Raw genomic sequence first — 14,196 nt, forward strand, 5'->3', positions numbered from 1 at the left:
CCCTAGCTCTACAGAAATAACAAACCACCCATGACAGTATTTAAACCAAATAAAAGCAATCATTATCTTTTGTACCCTGAGGGCTCGGATCAGAGCTGAACTTCATACAGAACCCAAAGAGCTCCTCCCTTTAAACATTGAGAGGCCGTTGTCTCTCGCTATGTCAGTTTGAGTGGTCGCATCCGTTGGGATCTTGCAGGTGTTACAGCCGCCACGGGCGGTACCCCTGGAGTCGGCTGCATATCGCAGATGGTTCTGAAGCCAAAGGTGGTGCTTTGTTATTGTGGGTTTGTCTCCGTGTTCTTTCTCTAGGTGTTCTTGTGCCATTTTCTTTGGAATATGTGTCTCTTCACAGTATAGTTTCCTGAATTCTGCTTGTCCTTGGACACAGCATTTAACTTCATTACTTCTTCTCATTCATCACTTCTCTTTGAACCTAAATTCAGTTGGATGGTAATTTTTAAAAAAATTTTATTTATTTATTTTGTGACAGAGAGAGGAACAGACAGGAAGGGAGAGAGGTGAGAGCATCAATTCTTCATTGTGTCACCTTAGTTGTTCATTGATTGATTTCTCATATGTGCCGTAACTGGGGGGCTACAGAAGACTGAGTGAGCCAGCAGCCTTGGGTCCAAGCTGGTGAGCTTTGCTCAAACTAGATGAGCCTGCGTTCAAGCTGGCGACCTTGGAGTCTCGTACCTGGGCCCTCCTCATCCCAGTCTGATGCTCTGTCCACTGCGCTACCGCCCATCAGGCTGGATGGCAATTCTTGCTGTTGATGATACAAGTACGTGCAGTCTTGCTATTAATAACGAAGTTTGTAACCAACTTTGGTAACATTTTCAGGGTCATCATTCAAGTACTATTTAGTATTTTCATGCTAACACCCAGAAGAAGGCCTCTTTAAATAAAATCCCTTTGATTCGATTGACTAGAAACCCAGTATCATTATGTCTCATTTATGTAGCATACAACGATGTTTTGGATGGTTTTCAAAAAATGGTTTTTTTTGGGGGTGGGTTTTGTGTTATTTCACTAGCTTAAAGCCTAGCAGTACGACCACATTTGTGCTTCTGTAACCTCCTGGGAACACCCTCACGACCAGCAGCTGACCCCTCTGCCAGGGGTGATTATATGAGACAGAGGGTGTCACATGCTATTCCAGGTACATGTTCTTAACGACTTTCAAATTTGAAAGTCTTGAAGTTCTAAATTTTCAGTTTATATGTGTTAGAAGAGAGATGTATAAATTTGTAACTAGAATAACTTCCTTTTTGTTATAGTGTTTATGTACAATAAACATTTGTGTGACTGGTGTATTGGACAGTATTCATTACAGAGAAGACAAACCCGAGACAGTTTTATTTTTCTACGATCAGAAATCCCATGTGTGCTCTGCTGAATCTCTTCACAGAGTAGCAGATCCCTTTGTAACATCTGGGGTAGGTACAGTAACATCCTGATCTCTATTTCTTATTAAAAAGAAAAAAAAAGCCAAAAACAGCTCAGCAAGGTCTAGTTTAAAATTCTCATCTCACCTCTGTGTCAAGGTTTGCCTTTCGCATAATAAATACTTAATGCTTGCTCCTGCTTCTCTGGCCAGAAGTGACTTATTTCTGCTTCTGTCTTTAACGATAAGCATCCACACACTGGGCTTCTTGTAGAACACAGGTGGAAGTCCTCGGGGGACAAGGGGGCCTTCCCGAGAGAGCTATATTGCAGAGCCAACGCTGTCTCAGCTCTTGTAGTTCTTCCCTGGGCAGTGTAATCAGCCATCTGGATGCACCCTCTTCCTCCTTCTCCACATAAGCAGATGTCCAAACTAGGGACACGTCAAAAATTCACTTTCTGTAGACACCGGTAGTGTCTATGAGTGATTCTCTAGCTCCTCTCACTTGATGACGGAGGGCAGAGTTTGGGGGAGACATCCCTCACCTACCCCATAAGGAGTGAGGAAGAGCCCTAGCATCCTCCTCTGGGCTGATAACTTACAGATGTGCAGAAGGCAGCCTTTTCTCCCTTCTCTGCATTACTGTCCATAGCGGGGGCGTATGGAGGTAGATGATGACAAGGGGTTGAGATGTGTCCTACCACGCCCTGGAGGGACTAACTTGTCCTAACCCCATTCACTGTCTTCAGAAGAGGCACACGCCCAGTTCCTCTTTGCCTTTAGTTGAATCTTAGAGGAACAGATCAGTCAACATGTGCATGTCGCCAGTTCTCTTTACCTCTTCTCAGATAATAATAATAATAATAATAATAATAGTAATAATAATAATAATAATAATAATAGAATGCCTCATGACCTAGCCAGACAACATGTCTCACAGGTCTGTGCATCCCTGGTGCTTTATTTTTTCATTAGTCTTCCTAAGTTACAGGATGAGTTTTATTTTTTTTAAACAAACTTTAAAGATGTATCTTTTAGAGCATCGTTTTTTTTTAATTTTCACAGCTTCATTTCATTATTTTAGAGTGTTATCTTTAACATCAGCGAGACCTCTGGTAATAGTCTGCTCACCTGCTTCATTCCTATCGTTTTAACCCTAAGTTCTAAATTCCCAAATCTCAGGCACATGGCTCAGCACTAAGACTAGTACCACTCCTTAAAGAGTGACTAAGTAGTAGAAGACATTCAAAAGGCTTTAAATGATGAAGCTGAATATTTAAAATCACAGCACAGAAATCTCCCAAACGGCTCGCGCCCAGGCCGGCGAGGGCCCGCACGCAGCAGGCTGTCCACACTGTGCTAATAAAAGGACGTGGGTATTTCTGCTCACCAGCTGAAGGGCTTCAACCATGTGACTACCGTCCATATGTGGTTGACAGTTCTCCTGACCCACCAGCTTTAAAAAAAAAATTAGATTTGTGATATTTCTGAAAATTTGAGATACGTATTATTTCAAATTGTGTTCAAAATAGGATTTTGTTGAGGTCTTTCTGCTCCAGTAAACTTGCAACAATTTAAATTCACATAAAATGGTATTACACAGTTCCTAAAGGTCCAGAAGGAAAAAAATTGCTTAGCCGCCCCTGTGGTGCACATAAACACTCAGGAGTGAGTTGTTGGGGTGGCAGCTAGGGAAGGTGGTAAGGGCCATTCCAGTCGTCTATGGCCACCGTTAACTTCTTTCCCAGAAAATGGCTCCGTGGAGTCAAGGTGCATTCTGAATTCTTGGTCACTTACCACGGAATAATAGTTCATGCTTTTGGCAATTGTGCCCAGTAGCCTGGCCTCGCCACCCTCTTTTATCTTCCTTTCCAGCGTCAGAATCAGTTTCAGACCACCAGACACAAGTTTTCCGCCTCTGCCTTTTGTGCTAACATTCCTGAATGTGATCCCAGTCGTGTGACCGAGATAGCGTGGCCACTGCAGCTTGGGGAATACCAATGTCGTGTCCCCCGGAAAAGATACCCTTTGTGGACAGATAACTCATGTTGACATCTTGTGAATGACTTGAATTCTTTAGATGCCCCCCCTCCTCCAACCGCCGCACTCGATTTCAGAGTGTTGGCTAAAGTGAGAGTGTCTGCAGTTTATTGTAGGATTGGTTTAGCCTGGACTTTCAGCCAGGGAGGTCTGATAGTACTTCCACCTCCAGTCTCGTAAGCAGAAATTCCCAAGTGAAGATACGTGGGTTGGAACGCCAGAGTGATGAAGTCAATGTGTCTAGAATGCCTTTGGTGGTGATCAGCTGTTGGTAAGCTAGTTTAAGGGCAAGTTTTAAAGATTTTCTTCTCCCAGAATTCCCTCTGACCTTGCAATGACATGGATTATCTAAAGCAGTGATAGTCAACCTGGTCCCTGCCGCCCACTAGTGGGCGTTCCAGCTTTCATGGTGGGTGGTAGCGGAGCGACCAAAGTATAAATAAAAATACAGATTTAACTATAGTCAGTTGTTTTATAAAGATTTATTCTGCCGAACTTAGCGAAAATCCAACATAAAGTACTTGGTAATTAATTATTATTATATGTTTTAACTCGCTGTAACTCTGCTTTATAAATTTTATAAAGTAAAGTTACTTCCCTACTTTATAGATCACCATTACTGTGGAACGGTGGGCGGTTAGAAAATGTTACTACTAACAGAGATACAAAAGTGGGCGGTAGGTATAAAAAGGTTGACTGCCCCTGATTTAAAGGATGGTGGATATGGGCACTGCTTAACCTCAGTGGTCAAACGTCACTGGGTGATGCCTGTGGAAATGCAAACTTAAATAGTTATGAGCAGCTGGTCTCCAGTTGCACATGATTCAATATTAACGTTCTTTGATTTCTCCCCCCCTTTTATAAAAACATCCGTTTGTATTTTTCAGGTGAGCTGTGCAGTGGTGAGAGTCAGACGGAGCAGTAGGAGTTGCCTCCTTTGTGCCCTCCGGGCTGCCGCAGAGTGCCTTAAAATAGCTGGCAACTTTCTCTAGTCAAGATGCTTTTAGCCACCGATTCCTAATGACTCGAAAGATCTTTTTGTCCTAGAAGAGTTGCACAGTTTTCTCTCCCCCTCACCTACATGGTGATCAGCGAAAGCTTCTCCATGATGGAGCAATATTAAAAAAAGACAAACTTTCAATGTGGTCGGCTGCATTTCTGTTGTCTGATGGTGTCCCCATGAGCAAGTGTTCGGCTATTAAATAATGAAAATGTGGCAACTGACTGAATTTTTTTTTTTTTTTTTACAGGGACAGAGAGAGAGTCAGAGAGAGGGTTAGGTAGGAACAGACAGACAGGAACGGAGAGAGATGACAAGCATCAATCATCAGTTTTTTGTTGCAACACCTTAGTTGTTCATTGATTGCCTTCTCATATGTGCCTTGACCGCGGGCCTTCAGCAGACTGAGTAACCCCCTGCTCGAGCCAGTGACCTTGGGTCCAAGCTGATGAGGTTTTTGCGCAAACCAGATGAGCCTGTGCTCAAGCTGGTGACCTTGAGATCTCGAACCTGGGTCCTCTGCATCCCAGTCCGACGCTCTCTCCATTGCGCCACTGCCTGGTCAGGCACAAACTGAATTTTTAATGTCAGTAAATTTTAACTAGTCTATATTTAAAAGATGATATTTGATTCAGCTATTGGAAAGCGTGTGTGGAACTACTTGGATGTGTGAATCTGCTTTGCAAATGTTTGTTTTATGAAATCTAAATACAGATCAAGTATTGCTGATGAAAAATAATAATGCTATAAATATAAAACACATACCTGATTTCAAAAACTTACTCCAGAGAGAAGAATGTAAAATATCTCACTAATAATTTTTGTATTCCATGTTGACCTGAATACATTTTAGGTATACTAGGTCAAATAAAATACATTAAAGTTAATGTGACCTGTTTCTTCCCACTTGTTTTCCTGTGGCTACTAGAAAGCCACTGCTGTGGAAATTGAGGCCACAGTGCATCTTCTACAATGACGTGATCGAGTGTATATATGCTCAGAAATGTTTAACGTTTGCATCGAGAAATGTCCTTCAGTGGCATCGGCCCAAATCTACGTAAGAAGAAACCTGCTAGCCTGTCCTTGGAGAAACCCTCCAGACTGCAGCGATGAGACAGATGGCACTAAACGGGCACCTCTATCAGACTGCGAATACTGGCATTTGGAAAAGTGCTTGTGAGAAATGGGCTTAATAGTAGGTGAGAAAGAGCAGCGCTGGCTCGTAGAGAGGCGAGTCCCTAAGACCACACGTTCCCACAGGCACGGTCTGTCTAGATAGCACTTCCCCTGGCTTCTCTTCCTGATGGAGTGGGAGACTCTCGGCCTCTGGATTTCAGGCATTGGGGTGACGGCGCTCCGCACTCATTCACAGCGTCACACCTTCTCTAACAAGATTGAGTCATCAGACCATTAAGAGGAAAAAGACTCGGGCCTGACCTGTGGTGGCGCAGTAGATGAAGCGTCAACCTGGGAACACTGAGGTCGCCGGTTCAAAACCCTGCACTTGTCTGGTCAGGGCATGTATGGGAGCTGATGCTTCCTGCTCCTCCCCTCTTTCTTTCTCTCTCTCTCTCTCTCTCTCTCTCTCTCTCTCCTCTCTAAAATGAATAAGTAAATTAAAAAAAAAAAAGGAAAAAGGCTCAAGATGCAAGGTTAACTGATGCCATGCAGGAACACGAGTTTTAGTTGAAATAAAAATCAATAAAAAATTCCTGCTCTTTTTAGAGAAGGAGAGAGCTGGCGAGCTATTAGCTGCGGCAGGTGGAGGAAGAGGTTGCCCTTGAGTTTAGGGGTGCGGGCTGAGGACAGAATAGGGACGACAGGCAATGGTCACAGAAGGTGGTCATGGTTGGGGTTCTCTTGCCGTTGTCTCCGCTTACCTTCCACTGAGCAGCAAGGACTAGACGCTGCTCACCTCCTTGTAGTTTGTCATAGAGATCGCCAAGGAAGAGCAGCTCTTCTGGACAGAATTTAGGAATATGTCATATTTTAAACGGATGCTTTTGTGTAAAGGCTGCCTGATACCCAAAGGACTTAGGCATGTAGGTGTGTGACAAGAAAATAGACACTCTGAATATAAACGAAATAGGCCATAAATTATATACCCAGTGGGAGTTATCTTTGATTATCCTCACAAAATAGTTACTATAAAATTTGCCGCAAATTGTATAACAGTGTATGTTTTTTGTGTGGGATTAAAATACAGTATCACTTTAATGCTATGAGATCCAAATGTGACATCACACATGTGCAGCATCCTGCCACCCAAGAGGTTGAGGCCTTGCTGTGGAATCGGGGACTGCTGGTCCTGGCCTTTTTTTTTTTTTTTTTTTGTATTTTTCTGAAGCTGGAAATGGGGAGAGACAGTCAGACAGACTCCCGCATACGCCCGACCGGGATCCACCCGGCACGCCCACCAGGGGCAACGCTCTGCCCCTCCGGGGCGTTGCTCTGCCGCGACCAGAGCCACTATAGCGCCTGGGGCAGAGGCCAAGGAGCCATCCCCAGTGCCTGGGCCATCTTTGCTCCAGTGGAGCCTTGGCTGCGGGAGGGGAAGAGAGAGATAGAGAGGAAGGAGGGGGGTAGGGGTGGAGAAGCAAATGGGCGCTTCTCCTATGTGCCCTGGCCGGGAATCGAACCCGGGTTCCCCACACGCCAGGCCAACGCTCTACCGCTGAGCCAACCGGCCAGGGCTGGTCCTGGCCTTTGCTTGCTGTCTGTCACTGGTAGGTAGATGCCACCTAATTTGCTATAAACTGTACCGCGAGGGAACAATATTTCACTTTTCGCCACTAACCTTTTAGAAACCTCCTTAAGAGATCAATGAAGTTCCTGACTGTATGAATTGAAGTGTTCAAATCTACTGTTTCTTTAGTGAGATAAGAAGAGGGACCTATGAGGCATTTGCTACTATGTATTTGTTTTCATTGTCTATAATAGCAGGTCTTTCCAAACACCGCTCTAGGAAGAAGGAATTTTAATCTTGTGCTAACAAATACATTAGAAATGGGACACATTAGGAGACAACAGGGTCCGCATTAATTTAAAAACCAGTCCTATTCTCTCAAAAGCTTTACACGGAGGACAGAACTATGAAAACATCCGGCCTGAGACAGGCCCAGTAGATGCACGGGAGACCCGTCAGCCTTGGGGTTTGCATCTCCCGGTCGCTGGCCGAGTGACTACAGGCAGAGAAATTCTTTTGAAACTATTTTCTCACCCCTGCAAAAATGTGTGAGGGTGTCTGATGGTTGAAGTTTCATTTATCCTACAGCTTTTCACCTGAAGGTTCCTATATTTAGGCCCATTACCCAGTAGAAGCCATTTAGACATCTGTGTACTTCCTGGCCACTTCAGCTGTGACAGTGAATTGTGATTGTTGGAGAGACTCTCTGTGTGTCAGTGTCCTGGGGTAATGGACAGGGATGGGGAAGGGTCTGGTAGTACCAGCAGCGACCACCGGCCCCTCCTCTGTGTAGGTTAAAGGTAAATGGGAATCTCAGAAACTCATCTATTTCATACTCAGAAGATGATTTTCTGTAACCCTGAAACCGCAAATACAGCCCAAATGTTAAGGCTAAGATTAAATCAAAGATTAAATCGCCCATAAAAAGTTTCTTACCGATATTGGTATTGGTTACACAGGGAGTTTAGGCTGGTTGCTTTTGTTCCTAGAAGCTGCTATTGGAATAGTTGCCAAGTCTGCTCAAACCGTGTTTTAAGAAAAACTCATTACAGGGATGGCACCTATATGCTGGCAAATGCTGTATAGCTTTTAAACCATCTTCTGGTTATCAGACCTCTTTACATTTTCTATTGAGATAAAATTCATATAATATGAAACTAACCATTTTGAAGTGTATGACTCAGCGGCATTTTGTATATTCACGGTGTTGTGCAACAATTACCTCTATATAGTTTTAAAACATTTTCATCATCCCACAATGAAGCCCCATACCCATTAAGCAGTCACTCTGTAGTCCCTCCAGCCCTAACCACCATCAGCCTACCTTGCTTCTATGGGTTCACGTGCTCTGGACATTTTATGTAAGTGGAATCATACAGTATGTGGGCTTTTTGTGACTGGCTGCTTTTATTTAGCACGAGTTCAAGGCTATGGACCATGTTGTGGCACGCATCAGTACTTCATGCCTTTCTATGGCCGAATAATATCCCGTTGTATGGATATGGCACAATTGATTTGTCCATTTATCCATCAGTGGACATTTGGACTGGTTCTACATCTTGGCTTCTGTGAATAATTCTGTACTTATGTACAAACATTTGAGGACCTGTTTTCAGTTATTTTGGATAGGTACCGAGGAGCGGAATTGCTGGGTCATCTGGTAATTCTGTGTTTCAGTTTCTAAGGAACCGCCAAGCTGTTTTCCACCCAGCAGCTTTTATTCGCACCATATGTGAGGAGGGACCTCTTTTTCCCACTCCTGATACTTCCTCTGGTTTCATTCTTTGCCTTTTACTCAGTCCAGCCCAGGGCGGGTAGCACAGTCTACTTAATTGAGAGTCCTTGTGAGTTTGTCTACAGAAGGCATTATTTCGATGCTGGTCCTTCCGGGTAGAGAAACTTGTCCTGGTCGATGCTACCAGGGCTGGATGGATAAGTATTGCTCATTCTGCTGTTCTGTTGGGAGGCCAGGCAGGCTTTAGTCTCCAAACTGGCCTCTAGCAGAACAAATGCTCATTGTTGTTTTTTAATTTGGTTTGTTTTATGTCTCTGGTAGTTTGGAACCTGCATAACATTCAATAAGCTATTTTTTAGGGGTTTCTTCAAAAATCCTACAACTTAGGGTGTAAAAGTAATGTTCCAGGAGAATTTGAACTTTGTAGATGTAACTTGCACTCGGAGATGTAAAATTTAACTGCCCCTTACTTTGAGCAGTGCCAGCTGGATGAAGTCACCTAATATTTTCACTTCAATGTCCTTATCAATAAAGCCGGGCAAATCCCTCTCACCTTTCTTATGTAACAGTTGTGCTGCGGCGTTCATCTGAGTTATCAAAGGGAGCATGCAGCATGGGACCCAACACAGAAGTGAGATTGTATCTGACCAACTTTTTCATTTCAGGTATTTTAACACAGCTTTTTAAAAATAACATAAGATTTTTTTAGTATGCCTAGCTACTTCTCCACCATGGTCATTTCAAACTCTAGAATTTAACAAGTGATTATTTTGCAGAACAACATTTGGAGACGGTGCTGTAACTCTATAAAGTTTGGTGACATCATCACTAGCTCGCCAGACTACTTCTCCAGTAAGAAATGCTCTGATCTTTCCTAATCACGGTGTCTTAGGTAACACGCCACCTCGCCAAACTGTTCGACAGCATCGCAGACCTGCAGTTCGGAGACGATCAGGATGTTTCTGCCCACCGTGCAGTTGGCATGTGCAGCAAAGAGAAGGAATACGTCCCATTCCCAGCCGAGTGTGACTGCACCGGCCACGTAAGATTGGATAATGATGTCTTCTATGCTGGAGGAGGATTTTCGGGATAACTTTTAAAGGTTGAATTGAACAAGAAAGAAATGAGCTCCTGTCCAATCAGTGTCTGGTTAGTTTTGTGCCAAGAGCTTCCTAAGGACCTCTGTCCAGTGTGACAGGGCTCCCCTGCCAAGCTTCCCGGGCTCTGCCCACCAGGCTGCAGCACCCCACAGGGACTCAGAGATGCTGGACAGGAGGGACTGTCACAGATGGAATGAGCGGACCCCAGAGTTAGAATCAAATGCAGCCCAGTGACAGTGCCTCCCACAAAGCGTATTGTCACCACTAGTCAGAGGGTACAGGGCTGAGGGCGGGACAGCGCCTAGCAGTAAAGAATGTTGTGGGGTTTTTTTTGTATTTTTCTGAAGCTGGTAACGGGGAGAGACCGTCAGACAGACTCCCGCATGCGCCCGACCGGGATCCACCCGGCACGCCCACCAGGGGCAAAGCTCTGCCCACCAGGGGACGATGCTCTGCCCCTCCAGGGCATCGCTTTGCCGCGACCAGAGCCACTCTAGCACCTGGGGCAGAGGCCAACGAGCCATCCCCAGCGCCCGGGCCATCTTTGCTCCAATGGAGCCTTGGCTGCGGGAGGGGAAGACAGAGACAGGAAGGAGGGGGCGGGGTGGAGAAGCAAATGGGCGCTTCTCCTATGTGCCCTGGCCGGGAATCGAACCCGGGTCCCCCGCACGCCAGGCCGACGCTCTACTGCTGAGCCAACCGGCCAGGGTCAAAGAATGTTTTAAGGAGGCTTGTGGTTCAGGATTCTGATGTGAATGTTGTCAGTGGCTGCTCGTCAATTAAGTGGACGGAGCCTCCCGAGCTGATGTCACGTCCTCTAGTTACCGTGGCACAGTTTAAATGAGCATAGTCGCTTCTGTCCCAGACCTGTGCCTGGAGAGTATTCTCAACAGTGGTCTGCAAGAATGGCTCATTGTGATTGATGAGAGAGCTCTTGGTGTTTTCAGCTGATTTAGGGGAATTGCATCTCTTTATGGTGATGCTCAGAGAGCTTGGGTTAGTCCACGGAGTAACTGAGCAGTGTCCTCTATTACAGAACCATTCGGGTTGAGGCCGGGGTGTACCGTAAAGTGTCCCTGGCAGAAATGTGCTGGCCATTTTTTTTTTTTTAAAAAACAGGGGTTTTCTTTATTCCTCTCTGCTGCTTTTTAATATTGTAGCAGAAATATCCTGCCAAATGAAGAGGAAGCAGATGGTGGAATAGTTTGATTAAAATATAGTTTTTGATCTCTTGGGCTCTTTAGGATATTATTACAATGATTAGAAAAAGTCACCATAAACTATCGTGACAAAAGCGTGTTGTAGTCTGCTGCCTCCCCAGCAGACTGCTAGCCGACTGGCCCAGTGCCCAGGAGGAGGACAGTCCAGTTGACGGATGTGGTCACTAGCAGGAGCCCTTGATGCTGACATTTTCCCCAGTGTTCCAATTTATTCTGTATAAGCAACATGTGCTAGATACTTCTGAGCGTATACCGCATTTATCCTTATAATTGCCTTTATTTTATAAAAAGATGCTGTTACTTTAGGTCCTTTTCCCCCTGCACTTTTATAATAGTTTCCTCCCAATTTAGACTATTTCTATTTCATTTGACTAGTGTTTATTGAATGCCTACTATGTTCCAGAGGCTGGGTTAGGCTTTTGGGGACCCAGAAATAAATGAGACAACGGCCCCTGTCTTTGAGAAGCTCTTAGCCTCACTGAAGAAATGGATCTACAAATAATTAGTGACAGCAGGGAGTGGTAGTAGTTGTTAGAGAGGGTTGGGCAGAAGCTGATGAAATACCAAGAAGGGCGGGGCCAAGCAAGGACCTCAACAGAGCTTAGTTCTCAGACCACACTAAGTTGCTGCTGTTGGCCAATTCACCTGAGCGTGAACCGATATAGCAACTTCTCTGTGTGTTTCATCTTGCCAAATGGGCTGGGAAGCTCTTGAAAACAGGTGGCCACATTGAGGACATAGATGCCAGAGTATCTGGGAGCTTCTCAAATGATGTCTGACTCACTGAGGGTGCTTGTAGCTTGGTGCCCTCAGGAGTTGGGCTCAGTGACTTAGGACAGTGATTCGATCAGAACCCCTGAACATGTGCAGGGCCATGTGCACAGAGCCCAGCCCTGAAGTCAGAGGAGAAGGCTCTCAGGACGTGGGGGCCAGTTCCAGGGCGGTGCTTCTAGTTTCTTTCCGTAGGGAAGACTGTGAGCTCATTGACTACACCTCCCTGCTGCCCCGTGCTCCCGAGAAAGAGGTTCTGGGGACGGTGCAGCTGCCATCACCACAGAGGCAGAGAAAGAAGTCAGCCGGGGCGTCTTCAGCCTCCCGTGTGGTTCTTGGAGTTTCTTTTATGATGTCATTTTTTTTTATTAGTGTGATTAGTTTGCAAACTATCCTTTTTGTTATATACTGTCATCCCGTGGAAACCCACAAGGATACATGTAACAAAGCCTATTTGACTAGGATGGAAAACTGGCTGACATCTATTTGCAGGAGCAAAATGAACTTTAATTTCAAAAAGGAAGATTAATTTTCGCAAGTCAGCAGTTGTCCTGTGTCTCATTCCCTCCTGCTGTCTAATTTTTGACAAGTGTGAAGAGAACCGGTAGGGAACGTAATTAAGATACTTGCTGAAAACACCTTGTCTTAATGCTAAGAACTATGAAAATTTTAGAGAACCATTTTCAGTAGTTTTAAATTTTATCCAAACGTATGTTTTAAAAATAAATCTCCCTTATCCCCCCCAGCTCTGGAATATTATTCTAGCACATGACTCTCTCATTGTCTATAATGTTTGGTTTTTCAAAACGCTGTGTATTACTAGGGGGATTTCAGTCTAGACACCCCTTGTCTTCAAATCTGAAATATGGAGAATCACAAACGCCTCCTGTAGGGTTTGGAAACTTATTAGCCAGCTCATGGGTGAAATAAGATGAGTAGTGTCTCTGGGAATAGACAGGTTCATGTAGGAAAGACGCTTCATCCACCAGGTGTTTGCCTTCTCCTTTGAGTTACTGCTCTTCTGGGTTTCTCCAAGGGTTTGCAATACACCCGGCTGAGGCCTCACTCTCTGTGCGGCCTTCGGGCCCGTGAGAGGATAGAGTTACCCCTCTTCCACAGCAGAACATTTCCATTTCCTTCAAAAGGTGGAGACGTGGCTTCTGCAACTTGAGCAGACCATGCAAGAAACAGTGCGACATTCTATCACAGAAGCGATCCTGGCCTATGAGGAAAAAGCTAGGGAACGGTGGATTTTCGACTTCCCGGCTCAAGTTGCACTGACCAGCTCACAAATCTGGTGGACTACCGATGTGGGCATAGCCTTCAGCAGACTGGAGGAAGGCTATGAAACAGCCCTAAAGGATTTCCATAAAAAACAGGTATTTTATAGATAGATGATTTTGAGACTTTTAAAGGGATTTGAAGAGGTAAGTGTCATTCATTCATTCATTCATTCATTCATTCGTTCATTCGTCATGCAGGGAGCATCCTCTGTGTGCATGGCACTGTGCTAAGATTTTAGCAATCAGTTGTTTAAACTTTCTATTTTCTACCTTTGTGTTATTCTTCTAGCTTTCTACGTGGGTTTCAAAAATGTCCATCGTGGCCATTATCCCCCAGGCGCTAGTATGTCACTCATACGTGGACACTTTGTGTCTTTTCTTCCATGTCAGACTCCACCTCAGTTGATCCGATATTTATTAGAGAAGGGGTGCAATTCCACTCGGTGCCATTTGGCTGAGGAAGCTTAGTTACACTTTTACCGGCACAAAACACTGAGAGAATGAGTTAAATTGCAACAAATTCTATTATACTTACAAAACATTACTTTCTGGTTAAACTTACTGATATTTGTGCTCTTACTGTAACTATTTTCATTACCTATTGAAATAAGGATATTTTAAAATACTTAGTTAAAATTATATTCTCTTCAATTTCAGCTATTTTCAATCACTGCTCCAAGTCCAGTGTTTTAACAAACATATTTCTACTTAATCTATTCCAATCTCTAATGCTATTTGACCTTCCTTTGCCTCCAATTTAACATTTTGTTGGTGATAATTAGAGTATTTTATGGCTTAAAATAATAAATATTTTAGAAATATTTATATCAGCTTTATTGTTTTCAATCTCTTGATTTATTTATTGTTAAGGATAAAGAACATCCAGATACAAAGGGAAAAGAAAGTAATTTTTTGAAGCAAACTTTTAGCACTAATTGAAATATTTGACAGGCCAGCCAATAGCCGATACA

General features: G+C 44.2%; 1 protein-coding gene across 1 annotated transcript in view; it reads left to right on the forward strand.

The window, feature by feature from the left end:
• The window catches only part of DNAH11 (dynein axonemal heavy chain 11), a 286,917-nt gene that overhangs the window by 76,779 nt on the left and 195,942 nt on the right, over nt 1-14,196 (forward strand). The window contains exons 29-30 of the mRNA XM_066240541.1: nt 9,744-9,893; nt 13,088-13,321. Coding sequence (XP_066096638.1) covers nt 9,744-9,893; nt 13,088-13,321 — 384 coding nt within the window. The remainder of the gene's footprint in view (nt 1-9,743; nt 9,894-13,087; nt 13,322-14,196) is intronic.

Source organism: Saccopteryx bilineata, chromosome 7, assembly GCF_036850765.1.
Source record: "Saccopteryx bilineata isolate mSacBil1 chromosome 7, mSacBil1_pri_phased_curated, whole genome shotgun sequence".
Classification (NCBI taxonomy): Eukaryota; Metazoa; Chordata; class Mammalia; order Chiroptera; family Emballonuridae; genus Saccopteryx; species Saccopteryx bilineata.